General features: G+C 32.3%; 4 protein-coding genes across 14 annotated transcripts; all 4 read right to left on the reverse strand.

Annotated features, from left to right (window-relative positions):
- Positions 1-2,683: 2,683 nt before the first annotated feature.
- LOC115707864 (uncharacterized protein At4g26485) lies at positions 2,684-4,422 on the reverse strand. Its single transcript, XM_030635949.2, has 3 exons — positions 3,946-4,422; positions 3,635-3,833; positions 2,684-3,208 (listed from the first exon to the last, which is right to left on the reverse strand). The coding sequence occupies exons 1-3, from the start codon at positions 4,178-4,180 to the stop codon at positions 2,920-2,922; spliced, it is 723 nt and encodes a 240-aa protein (XP_030491809.2). The 5' UTR covers positions 4,181-4,422; the 3' UTR covers positions 2,684-2,919.
- Positions 4,423-5,260: 838 nt separating this feature from the next.
- LOC115707236 (DNA-directed RNA polymerases IV and V subunit 4) lies at positions 5,261-8,237 on the reverse strand. 3 transcript variants are annotated; one of them, XM_030635123.2, is made up of 11 exons: positions 8,064-8,237; positions 7,716-7,818; positions 7,248-7,316; positions 6,976-7,056; positions 6,761-6,859; positions 6,481-6,592; positions 6,291-6,368; positions 6,110-6,143; positions 5,959-6,027; positions 5,692-5,790; positions 5,261-5,569 (listed from the first exon to the last, which is right to left on the reverse strand). In XM_030635123.2, the coding sequence occupies exons 2-10, from the start codon at positions 7,804-7,806 to the stop codon at positions 5,701-5,703; spliced, it is 723 nt and encodes a 240-aa protein (XP_030490983.2). In that variant the 5' UTR covers positions 7,807-7,818; positions 8,064-8,237; the 3' UTR covers positions 5,261-5,569; positions 5,692-5,700. The 3 variants fall into 3 exon arrangements, with proteins under 3 accessions (XP_030490983.2, XP_030490984.2, XP_030490982.2); XM_030635124.2 differs by having other exon boundaries at positions 5,261-5,587; positions 7,716-7,839; positions 8,064-8,232; XM_030635122.2 differs by having other exon boundaries at positions 5,261-5,587; positions 8,064-8,226.
- Positions 8,238-8,562: 325 nt separating this feature from the next.
- Positions 8,563-13,619, reverse strand: LOC115707238 (calcineurin B-like protein 3). 2 transcript variants are annotated; one of them, XM_030635126.2, is made up of 11 exons: positions 13,292-13,497; positions 12,163-12,341; positions 11,608-11,762; positions 11,226-11,308; positions 10,989-11,048; positions 10,533-10,641; positions 10,348-10,400; positions 9,909-9,989; positions 9,352-9,464; positions 9,067-9,127; positions 8,563-8,985 (listed from the first exon to the last, which is right to left on the reverse strand). In XM_030635126.2, exons 3-10 carry the CDS (start codon positions 11,729-11,731, stop codon positions 9,070-9,072), a joined length of 681 nt encoding a protein of 226 aa, XP_030490986.1. In that variant the 5' UTR covers positions 11,732-11,762; positions 12,163-12,341; positions 13,292-13,497; the 3' UTR covers positions 8,563-8,985; positions 9,067-9,069. The 2 variants fall into 2 exon arrangements, with proteins under 2 accessions (XP_030490986.1, XP_030490985.1); XM_030635125.2 differs by having other exon boundaries at positions 8,563-9,127; positions 13,292-13,619.
- A 230-nt stretch (positions 13,620-13,849) lies between these two features.
- Positions 13,850-19,895, reverse strand: LOC115707239 (BTB/POZ domain-containing protein At5g47800). Of its 8 annotated transcripts, none has more exons than XM_030635127.2 (7): positions 19,343-19,895; positions 17,177-17,280; positions 16,357-16,510; positions 16,126-16,195; positions 15,585-15,989; positions 14,769-15,506; positions 13,850-14,671 (listed from the first exon to the last, which is right to left on the reverse strand). In XM_030635127.2, exons 3-7 carry the CDS (start codon positions 16,413-16,415, stop codon positions 14,123-14,125), a joined length of 1,821 nt encoding a protein of 606 aa, XP_030490987.2. In that variant the 5' UTR covers positions 16,416-16,510; positions 17,177-17,280; positions 19,343-19,895; the 3' UTR covers positions 13,850-14,122. The 8 variants fall into 8 exon arrangements, with proteins under 8 accessions (XP_030490987.2, XP_060972521.1, XP_030490991.2 ...); XM_061116538.1 differs by having other exon boundaries at positions 15,585-15,983; positions 16,357-16,487; positions 19,343-19,889; XM_030635131.2 differs by having other exon boundaries at positions 15,585-15,983; positions 19,343-19,804.
- Positions 19,896-22,285: the final 2,390 nt, after the last annotated feature.

Genomic DNA, 22,285 nt, shown 5'->3' on the forward strand with positions numbered 1-22,285 from the left:
GTAAATTAAAATTATAATTCTATTACTAACTTTTTTTAAGATTCGTTCATAAATTTTTAATTATAAATTTTTTATTTATATGTATTTAATAGAAAAAAAGAGACAAAAATAGGCATTTTCTTTCAAAAAAAAATTGAGCTTTAAAAAAATATGGGCCTTGTGCAATGGCTCAAGCTGCCCAATGCTTGGGCCAGCCCGGAGTATCAGTTGGGTTTGGTGAGAGTTAGAGGAAGAGGGAGAGGGCCGAGAGAAAGAGAGAATGTATGAGAAGGGTATTTTAAGATTTAATTAATCAGAGTATTAAATTTCAATCTATTTTAATGTGGCATACTCAAAAACTATAAATAATTTTTAAGAATGAATTATCAAATTTACCATTGTAAATGAGATAACCTTTTTGCAAGACTGCTTGTAAAATAACCCTGGCTAATGAGATATTGTAGTTAGTTAAGAATGTTTTATAGAGTTTTTTCAAAAAAAAAAAAAAAAAAAAAAACAAAATTAAAGAATTATGGAAAAATCATTTTCCAACTGATGATGTAAATTAATTGATGATGTAAATTAATTGATGATGTAAATCAATTTTCTATTTTAAAGGATGTATATTCCTCCTTTACAAATATTTTAATAGTATTTAAATTATATTTTATTTTAATTTTATTAATATGTATTATATATAATTAAGATGATGTAAAATTTTATAGTAAATTTAATCATTACTTGTATTCAAAATGCTCTTAATGATCCTTATAATATCTTCATGCGAAAAAGAAAACACTAGTTGTAACTTGTAACTAGTAATTAAGTGGTTTACACAGTCTAATATTATTAAGGAATTTTTACAAAAATAATAAATTTTGGGTAAAAGTTTATAAAACAACCCTTAAATAACAAAACAAAATAATTTTTTTCCCTGAATTGTGACATGTACTAAATTGTGCCTCCTGAACTTTTTTGCCGTTAAAAATTCCCCCCGAACTATTGAGATTGTTAAATTTAAGGACTTTTGTCTAATTTTAGTAAAAAATTCTAACATGGATGAAAGTTCAAGGGGCATGATTTAGTACATATCAAAGTTTAAGGGGCATGATTTGGTAGATATCAAAGTCTGGAGAGCATGGTTTAGTACATAAACAATTACTGAAACTGTAAAGTTGAATGAAATTAGACAAAAGTCCTTAAATTTAACAATCTCAATAGTTCGAGGGGAATTTTTAACGGCCAAAAAAGTTCAGGGGGCACGATTTACTATATGTCAAAGTTCAGGGGGAAAAATTACTAATTAGCCATTAAAATAATAATAGAACAACTAAAAAATAATTGTGAAACAATTAAAAAAATTTAACACAGTACACAATATTTTTGAAAAAAAAAATTCTCCCCACAATAAAAAATTAAAAAATTTCAATATATAGTGTAAAAACTCTTATTACTATACCATCACGAGAGCAGCAGCTTATTACAGGCCTCGACCACTCACTCACGTGGTAACATGTGACGGGATGCTCATTTTTTCAACCAACATTTTTTTTTTTTAAAAAAAAAAAAAAACTAGTAAAATGAAAAATGCTCCTTCAATCGAATTTCTATCCCTAACTTTATATACAATCAAAAGCGAACACGTAATCTGTGTTACTAAGGGTGTGCATAAATCGATCCAATCTAATCATAATTGACCGATCCAATTACAACTAACCGCCAAACATTAGATATCTAATTGTGATCGAATCAGATTAGATGTTATTTTTGAATATCTAATTGGATCAAATGTTGGATGGAGTGTTCAAAAATTCAATAGATCCAACATCTAATCGAACTAATTAATATTTTCATTTAGTTTTGATGAGTAATTGTATCTTATATTGTTATACGTAAAGATAGATCCGATCCAATCCAATACATATTGGACCTAATATATTAAAGAGGAAATTACACTCTATACCTTTTTTATGTTGTCCTCTTTCATTTTTACCCTCTTTTTTAAAGTTTATCATTTTTACCTCTTTTTTTAAACATTGTACCAATTTTGCCCCTGTCATTTCAAGATACTCTCCATGTGACTCTCTTATGTCAGGGTATTTTAGTTACAATACACATAAAAAGAGATATGTTTCAAATAAATATAAAATTAGAGGCAAATTTGGTTAATTGATTAATAAAAGAGGCACTTTTCAACTTACCCCTATATTAAATGGATTCGATCCGATCCAAAAAATATTAGGACTAAAATATTAGATAATCCTAAATTAAACTAATAAATACATATGAAATACATTCAATGTATAGAACCGATCCAATCTAACATCCAATAGTTGTTAGATCGATTGGATGACTGAAATTAATTGGATTGTATCGGATATTAAAATCTAACATTTAATATATAATTAGATCGGATCTCAATAAGTTTAAAAACATTGAATGAATATCCTGTGTTACTATCCGAGATTCCGAGGACGAGCAACAAATGCTCAATTAAAAAAGTTTGGAAAAAGCATATATGCTTAAACAAAATGAAATGGATATAGTATAAGTAGTACAGAGATTCATTCAACTGAAACAACAAAATAATCTTGGTCAGAATAACACTTCAATATTAAATCTAAATTCTTACTTATTAGTATTACCAAGGTATGGATGGAATGGCAAACCAGACTGCAAGAAAAACAAATAAATCAATAAAGATGGGGGAAATGTTTATGCAGCTTAATTAGCTTAGAATCCAAGAGCATGCTCCAAGTTCACAACAACAATCTGATATCTCAATACAAGAAATTCACCCTCTTGATGTTTCATTAGTCTGCATACACTGCAGCTTTTACACAAGATAAAGAAAAGAAACAAGTCATAGCATGGAGCAAACAAGTTCTAATAATGTCATCTTCTTTGATCCATTTATTAAACATATAGATAATTAGCAAACTAGAGAGGGTGAGTGATTAGCCTGAATTTGTAAGTATTAGCCTGACCGAGTTGAAAAGGAGCATCGGCCGAGCTACCATGGGCTCTTTTGTTTTGATAACCAGGGTAGTCGTTCTTATAAAAGGGCACAGTGTCATGTAAATGCAGCCCTATCTTCTCTGCTTTCTTCACTAGATTCCATTTCTCATAGGGGTCACCCTCCTTGTGTGATATATGAATCTCACCATTCTCTTTCCTCAACAGAGCCTTCGCATTCTTCATAAATTCCTTCACCAGAGTCTTGTTCATCCTGTTTCACTACCCCATTATTCACTTGATCCCATTCACTTATACTCAAGTATTGTAACTAAAAATCCTTTACTTACAAGAAGACAAACTTGATCCCATTCATTTATACTCAAGTATTGTAACTAAAAAAATCCTTTACTTACAAGAAGACAAAGACATTCAAGTACAAAATTATGGTCATTCTTGGTATAGAAAACAAAATATATATACATACAAGTTAAGGGTTACTAATGTATAACAATGATGAGACAGCACAATGTACCAAATTTACAAAAAAGACTACACAATTTCTCATCCACCATTAGTAAAGCATAATCAATAATGTATATTAGTTTTAAAAATTTAAGGTGAAACAAAAAAGCAAAGTCTACTTTACTATTCCTTTGTAGAAAAACAAATAAGAGGGAGAAAAATTGAAGGGCTTAACTGGATCTGGCAGCAATTTTCTTCCGGGAAGTGGAATCCAACATGAGGAAAATTGTAGATGATCCTGTCAAATCTCTGGGTTTTAAGGAAGAAGTGATCACTCATGTGCTTTCCATCAACTCCATGAAGTACAACACAACCCCTTTCTTCTAGCTCCATAATGTTCCTTATTCCATCGCTATAATTCTTCTTTATCTTCTCTGTTAAATGAGAATCAAAACCCATTTACAGAATACAAAAAGTCAAAGGGAAAAGTGATCTAAAAGGGTTTTTGTTTTGGAGAGATGATGGAGAAAGAAGGAGATGACGTACCAAGAGAATCAAGGGAGGTGGCCACCATGTTCCTGGCTGAACCAAAGGCTCTAGCTAAGCTTAAGGAAAAGGAAAAGTCACCATCTCCAACCAAGAGGATTTTTTGGACAGATGAATAGTGCTTCCTCCATTTTACTTGTGCTATTATTACGTCTTCTTCTTCGTCTGTGTCATCATCTTCATGATCATAATCATCAACTTCTTCTTCTTCTACCTTGTTGTTGATCAATTCCATTGAATGAGTGAGTGAGTGAGTGTGTGTGAGAGAGAGAGAGACCAAAATTGGGTGTCCTTTGAAAATGCTTGTCTTTTATTTCTTTATGTTTATTGGAAATAAGCAAAAGAAGTCAAGGGACGTCAACTCAATTAATAACAATGTACGAACTCGTATTTCTACATATCAAATAATATATTAAGGAGTCAAGCTCAAGCAAGCAAGGACTCCATTCTCATATTCTTCACTTATTTTTTTTTTTTAAGATATTCATATTCTTGGCTATTTTATTTATCATTTCTATTGGGTAATGCTCATCATATGTGTGTAGTGCTTATGGGCTGGGGGACGTGAGGGAAACTGGCACAAGTCCGAGAGGTACGAACACGATTCAACACAAAAAAATATATGCGTAGATACAATAAAGTACAAAAAAATATAAACTTAAGTACGATACGACATAATAAACACGAATACACTATATATGAGTACAAATAAATTAACTCGAAAGAACAACACATTAAAAATTTTAATAATTTAAAAGGAGTAATTTGCGGCTGAACCCTCCCAATCATCATTTTACTTGCTCTAACCCTCTAATCTTAAATTTTAGTGGCACAACTCTCCAAGCTGCTAAACTGTTAACTTTACCAAATTTAAAGTGTCATCTATTTATTTCAATTAACTGCTGACATAAACTGCTTACGTGTACCATTATTTACACGTAATACATTTATATTGGTAACTTAATATAATTATTTAAAGATTATAAAAAAAATCTTTAAGAAAAACAAAACAAAATTTCCCCCCTTTATTTTATAATATAAATATAAACAAACATTGTGGCACTGTTGTTATAAATATGTTCTATAACTTTTTTTTTTAAAAAAAGAAAAAGAAAGAAATAAAGAAATAAAAGACATATATTTTTTTTTTTTTTGACGTAGAAATAAAAAACATATTAATTAGTGGTGAAATCAAAATTCAAACAATTGTAATATATAAGCATGCTCAACATAACCATACTTCCAACACTACCACATTTTGGAAAGGTCCTGGTTTCAAATCCAACTTTTTTAAGTAAAAAAACAATAGTTCATATTGCACCAAACAAGTTAAATCCTTTCAATTTTATACTAGAAAAAACTTTTCACAACACAGCTTACCCATTTCTTATTAACCATGTCCACAGCTTTTAATTCACAAAAAAGAAGCAGTGGAATAAGAACAAAGATAAGACGTTCTTTCTAACTAGAAAGAAAGGTTTCATTTACATCAAATCCTGGGGCACAAAAAGAGAACAGATAAAAAAATTCCACTGAGGTGAAGCTCGCTTGTTTACAAGTATGATCCAAACAAGATCGCTCCATAGCAATGCTGTAATGTCATCCCCGCCTCCCAGGGCCAGGCCTTCGATGAAAGATTAGTCTGCACTCAGTTTATCAAATTGGAAAACTACTCTATAAAGCAATACTGCTGGGAACAGCAAGATAACTCTTCCGAATGGAAGAAGCAACTGTGATATATCTTACCACAGATCTTTATATGCTAAAGGTTGGAGTAGACTGCTTAACCTTAGCCAGTTCAAGCAAAACATCTTTGATGGGTTCGCGAAGCATGTTTTTCTTAGCCTGGAAGAGCACAATTGTTAACTTGCTATATTTTAAGAGGAAATGGGGAAGTACCAGTAGATGAGGCAAAAAACAACTACAAGATTGCAATTGATAGACATCAAGAAATAATATATACTATCTCTACTTTCAATAGTGGAAATGAGCAAAATCAACATGTAAGAGTACCTGCAAAGATGGAAGTAGAGCAAAAACTTCATCAGCTGTTTCTGGACAGATGTTGGCAATTACGCATATCTGCAGCCAACATATTTTGAGTTAAGATCACATCATTTATAGTAAGAACCAAGTACTAATCAATTTAGGTTCAGAAAGTAACCTCGGCCTCCTTCAGCCCATATATTGACAGCATGCTGAAACTTGAGTTAAGTGTGTAACAGTATAAGAACAATATAAAGAGCATTGCAGGTAGCATAACAAAGACATAGATTTCTATTTATAAACAATAGATTATAAGGTGTATATATAAGTTGTAAACTCCAAGAAAGAGCAAAGGATACTCAAGAATGTCTTTCACAGACTGAGAACTCGTGTAATGGTTCTCTCTTTTGGCATACTGCAGTCCACTGTCAAATGATCTAAAACCAAACAACAATTGTAGCGTCATTGTCATATACACATTCAATTTGGGTGAAGCCATAACCCAGACATCCATTTGTTTTACAAGATAATGCATAACTCTGTCCTTACTTTGGGATTTTAATACTAGGATCCTTGGACAACAAGACCATGCGATCTTGGATTCCTTCTAATATATCAGCAGCATCACAGTCCATTAGACATTTTGCACCCTTTGGTAGTTCTACATAGACCAAGAGCAAGGTATAACAGGGCTTTTGACCAAATCAGATGATTTTCAAATCTAAAGAGACATACCATCTAGCAGCTAGATTTTGGTAGTAAATAACAAATCATAGAATAAATACATTGGCATCTAAAAATCATATCTTATGCATACATGTCAACATACCGTCTTCAACACTCAGCTCAAGTGGTCGTGAAGGTTTTGGCACAAAGCTCTTGCCACCCTTACCAGTCTTGTCCCCTTTACCTCCTAGGCCAAAACTTCCTAAAAAACCATAAGTTGGGAAATGAAAGGAAATCAAGGCCCACAACTGTCAATTGAGTAGCAATTATTATAAAAGTCTAGCATGGAAAATGCAAGAAATGAAAAGAGAATTGAACCTTTAGGAAATGTGGTTGGTGTGTCAGTGTTAAGATTCCCACCATATTCAGACGAGAAGTTCAAATTGACTTCAGGACTACCTATAAATACGATCCATCACCATTTACAGGCAGCTCAGTAAAAATTATATGATCACCTCCACACATGTACACTACTTCATTCTAAAGAAAGAAAAAGAAAAAAACTACACTAATTCTTAACTCATAAGCTGAAGGCTAAAAAGAAAACTGGAGAAGTGGTGTGAGAAGGTAACGTACAAAAGCATATATACCTGTGTCAAACTTAACTTTCCTTCCTTTCTTTGACTTTTCTGAGCTATCATCCTTCCCCTTTAATGGTGCTAAAAATATAGTGCATTCATTCAGCACAAGATTTTTAAAATAAAATTCACAAAAAGGAAAAGAAAAGAACATAAAAACAATTTCTGTAATACTTAAGCCTTCAGAAAAATGTAAGGTTTCCCAATCCCATGCACACCTCAAGGTTCAAACTTAAAAAGAAACTATTATGAATGCAAAGACTGTAAGGAAAACTCATGTTATTTGACATGAATAGAATAAAGTTATCAGATTGATTAACCATGGTGAAGTATAAGATGAAAAACAAAGTGAACAAATGCTCACACTTTCAAGAAAAATGCTTTCTCCAAACAATGAACCCGCTTTTCTAATAGGGGCAAGGAAAATAAAAGATCCCAAAAAGAACCTTACAAAAGCTATGAATGAGAAATTTTTCAAACCTTCCTTTCCGTTAGTGGATTTGAGGGAAGGTTTTCTTCCTCTCTTCTGGGGCTGGGGAGCTGTGAACAGTTTCCCTCCTTTCTCCGACATCACTATTATTATCTGCAAACTCAACCGCAAATACTAAAGTAATGTACATTATTCTGATGATCCAATTATGCTATAGATATAAATGCATGAATAAAAAGTAAGAGCTTTCAGTTCTCCCATAACCCTTTTCCTCTTCAGCCTCCAACAACCCAAAACACAGACAGAGACGCGAAATGATACACGATCATAACAATTCCGAGAAGAAAAAGAAAAACCCAGATGACACCGAAGACAATAGACGGAGAAAAAATAATTACCTGGAAATTGACCAGTGAGAGTCCTTTTTTTCTTTTTTTTTTGATGAATATGAAATAGAGTTTTCTCGGTGGCTTAAACCCTTCTTTATGTTCCCAGAAGAAAGAACGGAGTACGGACCCGAATGATTCTACCTGGAGGGCAATTTCGTCTTTTTATAGATTGATTCCAATTTTTATTTATTTCTAAAAACAATTTAAAAATTAAAATTTATGCTAAGATTAAATATGACGCTCTTTTCTGTGAAATTTTCAGTAATTTGTGTATTAATTATGATAGAGTTTGTAAAACATCTTAAAAAGAATAGTATTATTTTTCTAATTAATCGCTATAAACAATATCGAATAAAATGATGATAGCTTAAATAATACATAAGAACTAAAATAAATAGCTTGTGGTGATAATGGGCAAAATAAATAAAATAAAAGTTGAGGAATTACAGTTGATAAAATTTTAGTCCCTAAGACTAGATAGGCAGATACTGTTTTCTTGAGTTCCCGGTTAAAAGAAAGAAATATTAAATTCATTATTCCCAATCGACTAACCACGATTGGCTGTAAATTTAGTTATTACAGGAAAAGAGCCCAAACATAATGAAAGAAAAATAAGAAAGAGAGAGGGAGGTGGCTTTACAAATTTTAGAAGGAAAAAAACAATTAAAAGATGTTACACAAAAGTGGGGCGTGAGAGCCTGAGCCTGAGCCAAAAACCAATATTTTCCCTTAAAAACATACAATGGCATGCAAATACAGGGGCCAAGTTCGTTTGATCCCCGATCAGCTGCTACACACAAACAAACATGCACAACCCAGTGGTCAAAGCTGAAGAGCCTCATCTAACCAACCAAAATAAGTGTTTTAGCAATTAAAAATCCAAATCAAAGAGACAACAGTCACAATCGACATTTGTCAATTTGTAGTTTTTCTGCACAAAAAATGACAATTGTCTCAACAAACCAAAGCATTCCCTTCCCCAATATATACTCTCAAACTTGATTTGTCTCACATTTCAGGAATCGTTCACTTGTGAATGAAACACAAAACTTGGGAATGTAGTGGTGATATCTCTGTCCAAGCAAAAAACAAAACTGATGTTAGCTGAAAATCTCAAAAGTCATGACATTTCCTACTAGTAATAATAAGCAGGAAAATACATTATAAAGACACATAAATAACTGCTTATTCATTGTACTTCAAATGTTCACACTTGCTCTATCAGTTTAAGATTTGATAGGAAGTCATTCTAGCAAGAGTACTCCAATAGGCGATAAATAAAACCACATTAACTCACTTGAGGTATTGAAGAGTCATATTCTTCAAAAGGGATGGATGTCTCAACACAAGGCTTCTCCATTCTTCCTTGTCAATCTTCCCATCGTGTTTGGTATCTGCTTCCTCGAAGGTCTGAAAGTAGCCAAAGTTTAGGCAACCCTCGTAAATGCAGAAAAAAACTGGAAGGCTCAGATCAGAGCCTTCAACAGTTCAAGTAGGAATGCGTTTGCGACTAGAAGTCCCCAAGGCATGTTACAGTTTGTTTACTTGAAGAGAAATGATGAAGCTAGATTATAAATGAAATGTAAAACTTTTGTGCCCATACAAGAAAAAGCATATTTGTAATACATTAAGTCCTTATACTAATGATAAATTTCTGCAATTGTTCACAATCTTGTACTAATGTCATTCAGTCAGGAAGAGAGATGCAGAAAAATTCAGGTGGATTGACAACAAAGTTGAAGTACAAATATACATAAATTGTGATAACTACTTGGTTGCCAAAATGAAATAAGAATATCATGTCGCTACATATCCAGAGTGCTAACCACTTTGGTTTGTCCCGGAGGAACTCACCTTGTCAATAATACTCTCAATAACATCATCTGACAGATTCATGCCAGATTCAGCAAGCGTAGCCACTACCATTTGCTTTACCTGCACATTAAATGAAACGATGAAATCTAAGAAGAGCATAAATGAAGACATAAAGAAACTTTAATTTAAAACTTAAAAGTATGAGTCGGTTAACAATGCAATAAACAAAATCAAGAGTTAGAAACAGTTTAACCCAGTGAGGCTGGAAGTAGTTGCCCACTTGTACTAACTAGTTGCTATTTTGATGTATATGTATGGTCTAACATATGAATGAACTCCTATGCGTAAAAGTGACAAGTAGATTAAACAGTATTCAGAAATAATACTGAAAGAAATCATGACATGATCTTGCAAAGTTAGAAAAACAAAACTGGCCGACAAATATTAAGAAATATGCAAGACAAAGAATAGTAAGTACCTCTTGTCTCTCAATGAAACCCTGCTGTTTGAGGTCATACAATTGGAAGGAAACTGTAACAAAGCATAACCTCAGGCATCCACATAAATCAACACACTAGCGAATAGATAAACAAATATACAAATGAACTATATAATAAAATTAAAGAAGTCATAATAAAGTCTTGGAAAAACTGCTAAACTTACATTCAATTTTATCATCAATTGGTGCGTTAGGGTGAAAGACAGAGAGAGCACGAGCAAACTCATCAAAATCTAGTATCCCATTATGCTTTGTATCAAACAAGTCAAATACCTACAATTTGAAAACAGATTGGAATAAATGTTACTACTTAACAAAAAAAAAAAGAAAAAACTGATTTTCATGTGTGAGAGCATGTGTCCAAGTTACAACACCAAAAGAGACACCCAACACATCATCTAACGATCATAATTGGAGAGTCTAGAAGAATCTGGTTGTGCTTATTTCCAAAGGGACCAGACTTCTGAAGAAAAATAAGGTCGTGCCAAATTTCTAAAGTAAGAAACAGAAAATGGGGAACTAAACATCTTAAACTACCCTTTTTATTTTGTAATAATATATGAAATTGCATCTGCAAGAATGGGAATGAACACAGATGGCAGAAAAGAAAGGAATAGTACCCGATCTGCAAATAAACTTTCTTTTTTGTTAGTCTTGAACAATGCAAGTTGAAATTCCTCCTGAAACACAAAATATCAAGATGAGAAAGAAAATAATAATAGAGTCAATAGGAGTAGGCAAGAAGCACAACAATCCTTGAAGGGTACAAAGTGAGGAAAGGTAAACCAAACCCCCCACCCCCCTCTTCCCTAAAAAAACAAACAGATTAATAGCAAAAGTATACATATTCCTCTTACCTTATTAATCAACCCATCATCAATTACTGCACTACTAATTTTTTTGAACAGCTCGTACAAAGCTTCTATTTCACTGACACTAACTGCATTCAAATTAAGGAAGATTAAGCCCGACAGTAAGAAATAGTTATAATGATGGTAACACTAACATATATCCAGACAGAAATATCCAAAAATATTGTAATTGGCAACTCATGCTGAAACACGATAACTAGCAGTAACCCCAAATAATACTAACAAGTATCCTTTGGAAAAGAAATTGACAATTCATATATTCACCATTTATGCAGACAACCACAAACGTAGAGAGCAAAACATTGGTATATATTTGAAAAATTGTACAGTAGATGGGAAAAAAGGTGTAAAAGGGAAGGTATTATACAGACTGTCTCCCTTGCTAGAACTTCTGGATCTTCTAGACCCCTTGGTTGTTTACATCCTTCAGCTTCACAACAATTAACCACTTGGACACACAAATGCTTCAATCCTTCTAAGCACTGCACCATGATCTTTTCCAGATGTCAGCACACTCCATACCTGACCAGAAGAAGAAAAAAACATAACTTCCATCGCATAAAATTAAAGAAAATGGAAAGAATAAAAGTTTTAAAACATCTGATAAAATCCATCACCCTATGTCTAATTGAAACCCCACTCTATACCTTATAATATACATAGCACTAATGAAGGTAACAAATAACCTTCCACCACTGAATTTACAGAGTTTACTTTGTGGCTGATTTGTTGTCAACAATAAAGAACATGCAAACGACGCATTCAACGCTGCACGCTATTAGACTGCTTAGCAAAACAACAAACTTCTACGTGCTAAGAATTTGTACTATATCCTACTCTTGCATGTGACAGAGGAGTCAAACCAGCTTCCTTGTCGCTACATAAACTTAAAAATGAAAAGGCAAAGGAAAAGAAACCTTACAAATTTGTTAAAACGATTCAAGTAGTCATTAGCAATCCAACATTCTCCCTTTCCTCATATATCACAGCAACAAACATGCAAAATGGCAATACCACAAAGAGCCACTTGATGACTGAGATAAAACTACACACAATGTCCTATCATGTAACCAACAAAAACTGTGTGCTTCCTTCTGTAGCCTGGTCGATCAAAAAAGAAATAAATAAATATTCAGAAATCAGAAATCTTATTTTATATGCATTACACACACCCAAAAATAAAACATTACGTTTTCAGTCTTCTAAGAACCAAGAACGCCAGAAAACTTCTAATCCCCAGAAGAAAAAATTAACTCAAAATACCAACATAAATTTACAAATGCAATGTGATATAACTGTCCCAAGAAAGTCACGCAAATTTTAATATATAGTGCTCAAATTGACATAATTTTCACAAGACTGGATAGAGATCTGAAAATCTAATATCTTCAACACCAACTTAATACAAGCAGCGGATCAATGAGATTGTGGAAACTAATATGCAAGAGAGTCTCGCATACCAAAGAGACTGTACAACGATACACTCCACAGTTTCTATATCGAATATACAAAATGCTAAAAATAGATCACAATAAATTGATTGACAGAAATTTGGTAATCCCAGTGAAACGTGAAATCATACAATTATAATGAAATTGTTCAAGCATACATAAGAGAGTCAGCCCCAAACAGTTGCACACAAAAATTAGAAGAGAGAACATGGCGCAATTTCCATAAATTGGAAGTTTAACTCGTCAACCAATACATTTTAAGCAAATCTCCATCATACAAAAATGAAGGATTGAAAAATGAACTTACCAATCAATATCTAAATAGACAAAAATACATTACCAAAAAATGGATTCAACAACAAAAGTAGAAAACGCGTAAAATTTCTTTTAACCACCAAACCAAGATGAACATTTAAGCAATAAACTAACAAACTTTACATGAAAGATGTGGATCCCATAACCCAATTATCCATAGCCAAAAGTCACCATTCAAATCCCAAAAATTGTAAAACAAAACAAGAGATCCTAATTCAAGCAATAACTGCCATACCTGTAATGATAATAATAATAATAATGATGATGATAATATAAAAATCGTACCTTTCAGAGAAACCATAAACTGGGAGAGAAAATCATCAAGGCTGGTAATGATAACAAGCACGATGAAAAAGAAGACTCGAGATTCCCCGACATATTCCGCTGATATTTTTATCTCAAACTAATAAAAATAATCAAATATAATGGACGAAGATTCTTGACTCTCTCTCCCTTCCTTTTAAGCAGGTGAATGATTGAGATTGATTATATTATTATTTTAATTATTATCTTTTCATTTTATTTTTTAATGAAGCTAGCTAGGTAAAATAATTTTATATTAATAATTTAGCATATCAAAACGAAGATAAAAATTAAAAATAAAATTCTTAGAGAGATATGATATGACGGCTGGAATGAAATTATTTAATAAAAATTTTCTACTTTAGGCCGATTCCCATTTTTGGGAAGAAAAAAATAACACGTGGCTCGTTAGCTCAGTTGTGTTTTCAGCAAAAAAAAATATGGGGCCATTCCTGTTTTTCTTAAATGTTAGAAAAGTTAGTTTTAATGTTTAGCTTAACTCGTCTGCCATGGAGTTGAAAATTTGGAATAATCAATGGATTTAGGAGTAAGGGACACACACTCTCTTTAGTATTGCTTATTATGATAACCAAACTATTTGAGATGAATAGAATAATAATAGCCCTTTACAAACGAAAACTGTTGAGGTGCTAAAAGTAATAAAGGGACCTGAAACTTAATAACCTTGTTTACAAATACTAGAGCATTTTCTTCCTAATGTAAATGACACAAAATTACAACAATGGCTTCCAATTGATTAAACTGCGAAAACAAATGAGGGGGGTCTTTCATATTTATAATTTAATGTATTTACTATCTGTCTCTGGTTCTGTCTCGGCCAAGCTCTGATGATCTACTATTACCCTTTTGGTTCATCTTTTTGACTGAAGCTTCAACTTCTTCAATTTCTCCTTTGTTTGTCTTTTTTTCCAGTTCCAAAGGCAACTTCCCATCTGCTCTTTTCATTCTCTGGTGATGTTGGTGATGATGGTGATGATGATGATGATGGTGATGATCTTTTTCGCCTATTTCTGATACAGTTGTGCTTCTACCGGTGTTGTCTCCTTTTGGGGACTTGTTATCATCAGTAGTAGTACCAAGTTTTAGCTTACTAACCTGATCATTTCTGGGATTTGGTGTCGTTTTTCCTCTGGGGATCAGCTCTTGGAATGAGAGTTTGTTAATGTCGTTTGCTGCCATACTTGAGCCTCTCTCTTGTTCGAAGTAAAGGAGTTGAACAACGGTTCTCAAAGGCAGCCTCTCGTTTTTCACAGCATGGGATCTTACCTCTGGGGACAACTTTTGGCAATCCAAGATTCGACACAGTCGTTTTTTCTCTGCCTTGTTCAAGTCAGGATGCTCCTGCTTATTATTAAAAAGTAATTGAAGAATCAATCATAAAGTTCTTATTTTGAAAGAATATAATATGAAAGCTTTCTTTACCATCAATTATGTTTACCTTTAGAAAAATGTTAATGGCCTTGTAGATATCATCATGATTTTCCCTGGCAATATCTGGGATAGTTTCAGCTAAAGAAACAACTTTCAATAATGGCATATTGCCATCTCTAGCAACAACTTGAAGATAAGAATCAATGAGTTTCCCAACTTTTCTCAGTGATCTAAGAAATTGGCTGCTTTCTACAGTAGCAGGTGGTTGTCTTTTGCATATCACCAAGAAACTTTCTACTACTGCTGAAACCAAATCAATGTCATAAAAATGTTGGTTAAGGGATGATTGTGAAGGAAAAAGCAAGTCTTCTACAGTTGCCTCCTCAAGTTGTAGACTACATTTCCTTAACAACTCTGTCTTTGTCACTGGTGAAGCTCCTAGATAGTTTGCAGTACTAACAAGCCTCATCAAGAAACCAACAGAAACTGATCCTTTATCAGCAGGGATCATACTCACTATGGTTTCAAGAATTCTTCTACTCCTTTCATCTGATTCATCAGCTTGAGACACTGAACTCTCTGGAGGCTTAATCTTTGTTGTGTCGGGTAACCAGCGACGCGCATAGACATGCAAAGCTTCACCAATAAGCTGTGATGGTAGGATGTTTATGGTTCTGATAGCAGTAATTATACACCTAAACATGTCTATATCAAGGTCAGATATGTCTTCTGTCCACCAATCCTTAGGGACAGAATGCTGTTTCTTGTTGTAACCTGGTCTGGTATAAGTGTAGGACCAACTAACCTGTAAAGAATATATAATCACCATTTGTTTATTAACAATTTAACAATTTCACCATCAAAAAACTGTTTTTGTACATACCTTAGCAGGAGGTGTGAGGATTTTCTCTACAATTGAGTCAATACACTTTCTGATAATACCAAGATTTTCAGACCACTCAGGTAACTTCACTGTGGTCTGTAGTGCAACAATGGAGTCTTTCCAGCCTTCAAGAATACAAGAATTGAAGAAAGCCTCAAGCTTTAAAATAAAGTTTCCTTTCTCTACAGATTCAGTCATTCTAAGGAACTTAGCAGCACAAAAGGCTGGTACAAAGTTGTGAGCACTGAGATTGATTGTGATTCCATAACAGAACTTAGCACATAATTCAAAAGCATCTTCTCCTCCAGGAATGTCATGAAGCTCTATCTTGGTATCTTCTGATTCGTCAGAGCTTGAGCAAAGCCGTTGCAAAAGACCACACCTTGGAAGAAGTGCAAACTGCAACTAAGAACCACAATTATTTTCAACAAGAACAATCACATGCACCAAAATAAACAAATAATCAAAGGTTATCCAATAGATAGTGTTTTAAACTGATGAAGATAATTGGGCAACAATCAATTCCTTCATCGATTCATACCTTGTGAAGAAGATAGCTGATATTGTTAATCTGTATAGAGAGGTCACTTGGTATATCTGACAGCAGAGTCCTGCATAGTTCAAAGAAAGAAAAATAAAAATTGCAGTTGAGAAAAAAAGAAAAGAAAAAAAAAATCTTATAATACCATATATTCATATAACAAGGTCAGTAATGGCATAATTTAATGACAGATTTTCTTGTTTGGATTTTTTAAAAGATAACAATACATACCTTACAGCTTCTTCTGTGTAGAAAGTGTCAGGCCTGGTCCCAATTTTCATGAACTTCATTTTTTTCAGATTGTGTTTTGTTTCTATCAAAACTATTGCACAGGTCTTGTTTTTGCCCTTTTAAAATGATTCCTGGGGAAAAAAGGAACCAGAATCTGTATATGTATAGTTTTAGGATCAAGTATGCTTCATCCAAAAAAAAAAAAAAAAAGACAGAGAGAGAGAGGGAAAAAGAACAAAACAAAGAATAAGAAGTATCACACAAATCAAGGTCTACAGGGCTTGGAATTTTCAACTTGAAATGTTTTACTTTCAATGAAGAAGTAAAGTAAGGGGTGACTGAAACCAAAATCTCAAAATTGAATTTGTGGAAAAGAAATATACCCTAGACATGTGATCATTATGATAGTTGAAAAACTCGTCATGCTGAGGCATAAAAAACATACAAAAGTAAAACCACAAAGGAATCTTGTAAAATCAGATGTTGTGGCCAGTGAAAAAAAAAAGCTATATGAAAGAGGGGAAGAAGAGAGAGAAAGAGAATCTAGAAAAAAGAAGGAAAATTGAACTCAAAAGAGGGGTGAAAGTGGTATCCTTTCGACATGCCCAGATGAAGAATTGCCAAAATACTCACAGTATGTACACAATGCAATAAAAAGCTCGAGCAAATTAAGGAAATGTGAGGCAGAAGAAGAAGAATCATTAAAGACAGGTTGGATTCATCATCGTTACTTTATATGCATGCAATTTGAGAACACACAAGGAAAATGTGGATTTCAAATACTACAAAATTATTGAAAATAGGATTTTGATATTATTACCTCTAATTTCATTCCTTAAAAGGGTCCCATCATCTTGATACTCTTATTCTCAATACTGTACACATAGAGCCTGGCAAGCCCTTCAAATATATAGGAAATTTCACCTACAGTATTACAAACATAAAACCAAAATTAATATAACCAATTATCCAAAAAAAAAAAAAATCAATTTTTTTTTGTTTTGTTGTCATGAATGTTTGATGGTTTATTTTATGAGAGTCTCAAAGTGACAATAACTTTTGACAATGCGTTTCAACCTCTGCTGGCAAGCCATGCAAAAATTTGTCTCTTTTATCTTTTGGAAGATACTGAAGAGAGTTAATCAAGTGGTTGAACCTAATTTAGAAGGATGTGAAAACAATCACTGTGACTGACTACTTCAATTGGGCTCAGCATGTGTCTGAGTTTTGTGTCAAACTCTGACACTTGTAACAGTTACAAAATAAATAACGGACCAAAACTTCAATAGGATCTTCTTTTTTTTTTTTTTGACATGTATAAAATATGACCTCACATGACTCTGTTCTGCAAAAGCTTAATCACTGGTACTAGAAAAATAAAAGTAAAAATAAGTGAAAAAAAGACATAAAATTTCTCACGAGAAAGACTATATAAAGTAATTAAAGTAAACCAATTATGGTTTCTCTGATGACTTCTATTCTATAATCAATTCTTCTATCACTACTTTTCGGTCAGTATGGAAATTATAAAAGTCAGAACACTCAAATCTTTTCGAGGGTGAAACTTCAAGGGGTATAAAAATAAAAAATTGAAGGTGGTAAGTATTATGTATATTGGAAATAGTAGTAACTAAAAAAGGACTAATAATTAGTTTGATGGCATTTTAAACTAAAATTCTTCTGTAATAAAGGAACCAGAAGGTAAACAAGTTTAACTAATCTTATCTATAAAAATAGAGCATTTATTTTGTTAGGTAAAGTAAAAGATATTATCTATTTTAAATGTAGGGGAAGAAAACAAAATATGATATAGTTGAGGAAGAAAATTACATAACAATATCTTTACAACGGTTTGACTTATATAAAGAAAATGGGAAAAAGTTAGTGCCCCGGGCGATGGAACTATGATGAAGACTTTGATAGCATGAAAAGATGGTATCCGCAGGAACCAAAAACAACAAAAGAAAAAGAAAAATTAATGAAAAGAAAAAGAGAGAGTGAGAATCTTTTTGATCACAAAGACAATCACAAGAGAGCTAAAAGAAAAAGAACAAAAAATTAATTAAAATTATAAAAACATAAATAAATAAATAAATAAAAATAGATGAGAGATTTTGATTATGTTAGTAGGTTGGAGTCCTTTTTATCACACCATTGATTGGTTAAAATCTGACCTTAGAGGTGGTCTGTGCTTTCACAGACAAAGGTAGATAAAAGAGAAAACCTTAGTGCTAATGTGGAACAACACCCAGTACTTTTTTAACAGAGAGCAAAAAGCCTATGAGATTTTTCTTCCAAGATGGAATACATGACTATATTATAATCCCTTGCAATAAGTCACTTTTTTTATAATATTAAAAGATCCCAACACCCCATGAACATGAATAGTCACATACACTCAACAACACAAATACATATAAGGCTTAGCTCAAAATTTAGAATATATTAGACTATAAAGTAAGTGAATTAACATGTTGATAATAATAATATTATTACTTTATATTAGTATAAATCCTCTTTTGAATTAAGAAAGAAAAAGTATACTATACTACATCATAATGATCTCTCTCCATAAGGATTTGTTATAATCTCCTTTTTGTCCATATTCTGTTGGAGCTACATAATTAAAAGCATGGTGAGGTACAGTTTCCTTTTTATCATTTCTTTTATCTTGTAGCTAAGTATGGTAGAATCTTCTTCTGGACAACAAAATGAAAAAAGCATGCACCTAGCTAGCTTTGAGCATTTACTTTGATTATTTCTTAATAAAGAGAGAAACAATTATAACAAGCCAATAAAGATTTCTTTCAATCAAATCACCCCTAGCTTCTTCCATTGATCAATGGCTTGGATAATCAACGGATTTATTGAAACTAACCACCAAAGGACTAGTGGGACAGAACTATTAATGCTCGAAAAAACAAAAAATCACAGTATAAACTGAACTTAATAGTAACTATAATAATAATAATAAAAGAGAACTTACCAGAATTAAAAAAATATAGTTGAAAGTTGTTGATGAAGATAGCTGAAGCTGAAGCTCAAATACAAGCCAATAGCACCATTTTGGAATGAAAAAGCTGAGAACTTTACTTACCCTTTTTCAGAAACCCAATAGCTGAAACATATGAAGGAAAGAGGTATAGATACAAAACACCTTTCTGAGGTAAACCCAAAAAAGGAGTGATTTAATACTCCCAAACAAACACATACGCATCTGTGATAATTAAGGATCAGCTGTAGTCTTGTGAGTATATGCAACGTGAATTAAAGCTCATGCATATAATATATGCCTACTAGCCAGAGAGAGTAGTATATAGCTGGGGATAGTTAGCTTCTGTCAAGCTTATTAAGATCATCAATTAGTAGGAGCTAGGAAGCAAAGAGACAAACACCAACTAAAGAAGAAAAGTGAGTCCTCTGATGTGTCACTAGAGACTAATACTAGAGAGAGAGAGAGAGAGAGAGAGAGAGAGAGAGAGAGAGAGAGAGAGAGAGAGAGAGAGAGAGAGAGAGAGAGAGAGAGAGAGAGAGAGAGTGGTTTGTTGGGTTTAGTCAACATGGTAATATTTATCTAAAGCATATTATTGCAAAACTGCTTCATGGAAAAGAAAGAAAAAAGCAATGTTAGATAGACATAACAAGGGGAGTAACTATATACAGTTTTGTGTTGGTGTATCTTTAATTAGAGTCTTCATAATCATGTTTTAGTAGTGCTAGTAGTACTCTTCTTTAATTTTCGAGAAAAGTAATTGAAAACAAAAAACTTTACTATAGATTCTTTAATTCTCTCCAGAGGTAGCTAGCTCGAAATTTAAGATGCTACTATGATTAAACAAAATGAAGAAAAACAAATAAAAGGCATGCTGTAGGCTTTAGTCTAGTGGGAAATGTGGGCTTATTATTAGTTAGAAGTAATTGTAGTTACAATAATTAGAAAATATTTTTATTATACTTTTTTTTAAACCTCTCTTGATTATACTTAAATTTAACAAATTAGTTCCTTAGTTATAAAATAATAATATAACAATTAATTAAGTCTTTAGTTTTATTAAACATAACAGCATATATGTTAAAACAAATATCACTAATTTTTAATATTACCTCATGTGGCGGAATTGCGGAAGCTCCTAGCCCTCTTACAGTGTCTTCTTCTTTGTAAGAAGTTGGGGTATTCTTGCATTTATGTGTTCTCTGATCATTTGTGTTGAGTGAATTCGGTATGTTTAATAAAATACAGATTTGCAATGAGTATAATGAGTATAGTATTATTATTAATGATATTTTTTATGTTTGAAAGTTATTCTTTTATATTTCTATCCTTTATTATAAGCAAATTAATAATGTTCTTACTTTTTTTTTTTAGTTAAGTTGGCTCTTTATGATTTTCGATAGTTTGGTAACTGAAACTTTTGCCTAATTTACTTTAATTTTAGCCTTAATTTTTTTGCTTGTATTGATTGCTGGATTTATTTAGCTTGTGCCTTTTTTGAATGGAATTATTTATTTTGTTCAAATAAAATAATTGCATGATAATATATACTAAAATGACAATAGAAAAAGTGTGATCATACCACCACTAATGCACTGGATCTCATCAGAACTCCGCAGTTAAGCGTGGGAAGTCCTCGTATTGCACTCTTAAAATTTATTTTTCAAAAAAAAATTCATATTATTAAAATAATAATAATAAATAAATAAATAAACACTAAAACACGATATTTTACAATTATTAATTAACATTTCATTCTCATTCTTTTTTCTTTTGTATAATTTAAAAAATTAGATTTGCATATAATAATTTTTGTTGAAATACAATTGATTACTAATTTGATATGTTTATCTTTGTTAAAATAATTATTTTTAATTCTAATATTAATTTTGTGTGTAACTAACTTAGTCAATGCCATTACACAATAACTTTCAAATAACTAAATCTTTTCTCATTATAAAAGGCAAACAATGAAAAAATAAAAAAATTGTGCATATCATATAGTGTTATGAACAAATGATGAATAGGATATCTACATAATGGCACTTTAATAATGTCATCCAATCCATGAACTTAATAATTACTAATATTTAATAAAATTAGAGTTAATTGATATATATTATGTAAATGTTAGGAGGAAATTTTTTGATAATTAATTTAATATGGTATAAATCAAAAAGATAGAGGAGTGTAGTAGTAGTATGGTGTGTGGGGTCGATTATTCTTTTTCTTTCTTTCTTTTCTTTTCTTTGGGTGTATGCATGTGTGTGGGTACATGGAAGGAGATTTTGGGTGTGGTGTGGCGAAATGGCTCATCATCATCATTGTTCCCCCCACTAACCCAAAGTCGAAGTATATTCTTTGGTATTGTGTTGTTAGCAATTAGCTAGATTAGTCCACGAGTTGGCTCCCGCTGGATCTGCATGTCGGCCACGTGTCTCACGCTGTGCCGTTGGTTACATCAATCCCAACCCCAAACCCCTGATGGGATTGCTCTCCCTTGCCATTGTTGGTTGTTTCGGAGGCCAACCAAAGACAATGTATTCCCTCACCACTCTCAAACAAATTACTTCTCTCAAATCTTTTTGAGGTACCTTAAATTGTCGAATATTATTATTGATGTAATTTAATATTTGAGATATTTTAAATTATTAAATACTACTCAGATTTTTAATCTTATATATTTTAATTTAATAAATAATATAATATAAAGATGACTAAATATAATATTGAATATACTAATAACAATTTATATATATAGCTCTTACGCCCCACACGCGTGTGAATTCAGATTCCCCATTCCTTCCTTTTGTGTTCGTGTGCATTCCAACTCCTTTCACCTTTACTACAACGCACACATATATGGCATGTTTACTAATAAGTAATGGGAATCAGTAGTAAGGTAATTATTCCCTTACATTTGTTTACTTGCATTAT

The sequence above is a fragment of the Cannabis sativa genome, chromosome 1 (genome assembly GCF_029168945.1).
Source record: "Cannabis sativa cultivar Pink pepper isolate KNU-18-1 chromosome 1, ASM2916894v1, whole genome shotgun sequence".
NCBI lineage: Eukaryota > Viridiplantae > Streptophyta > Magnoliopsida > Rosales > Cannabaceae > Cannabis > Cannabis sativa.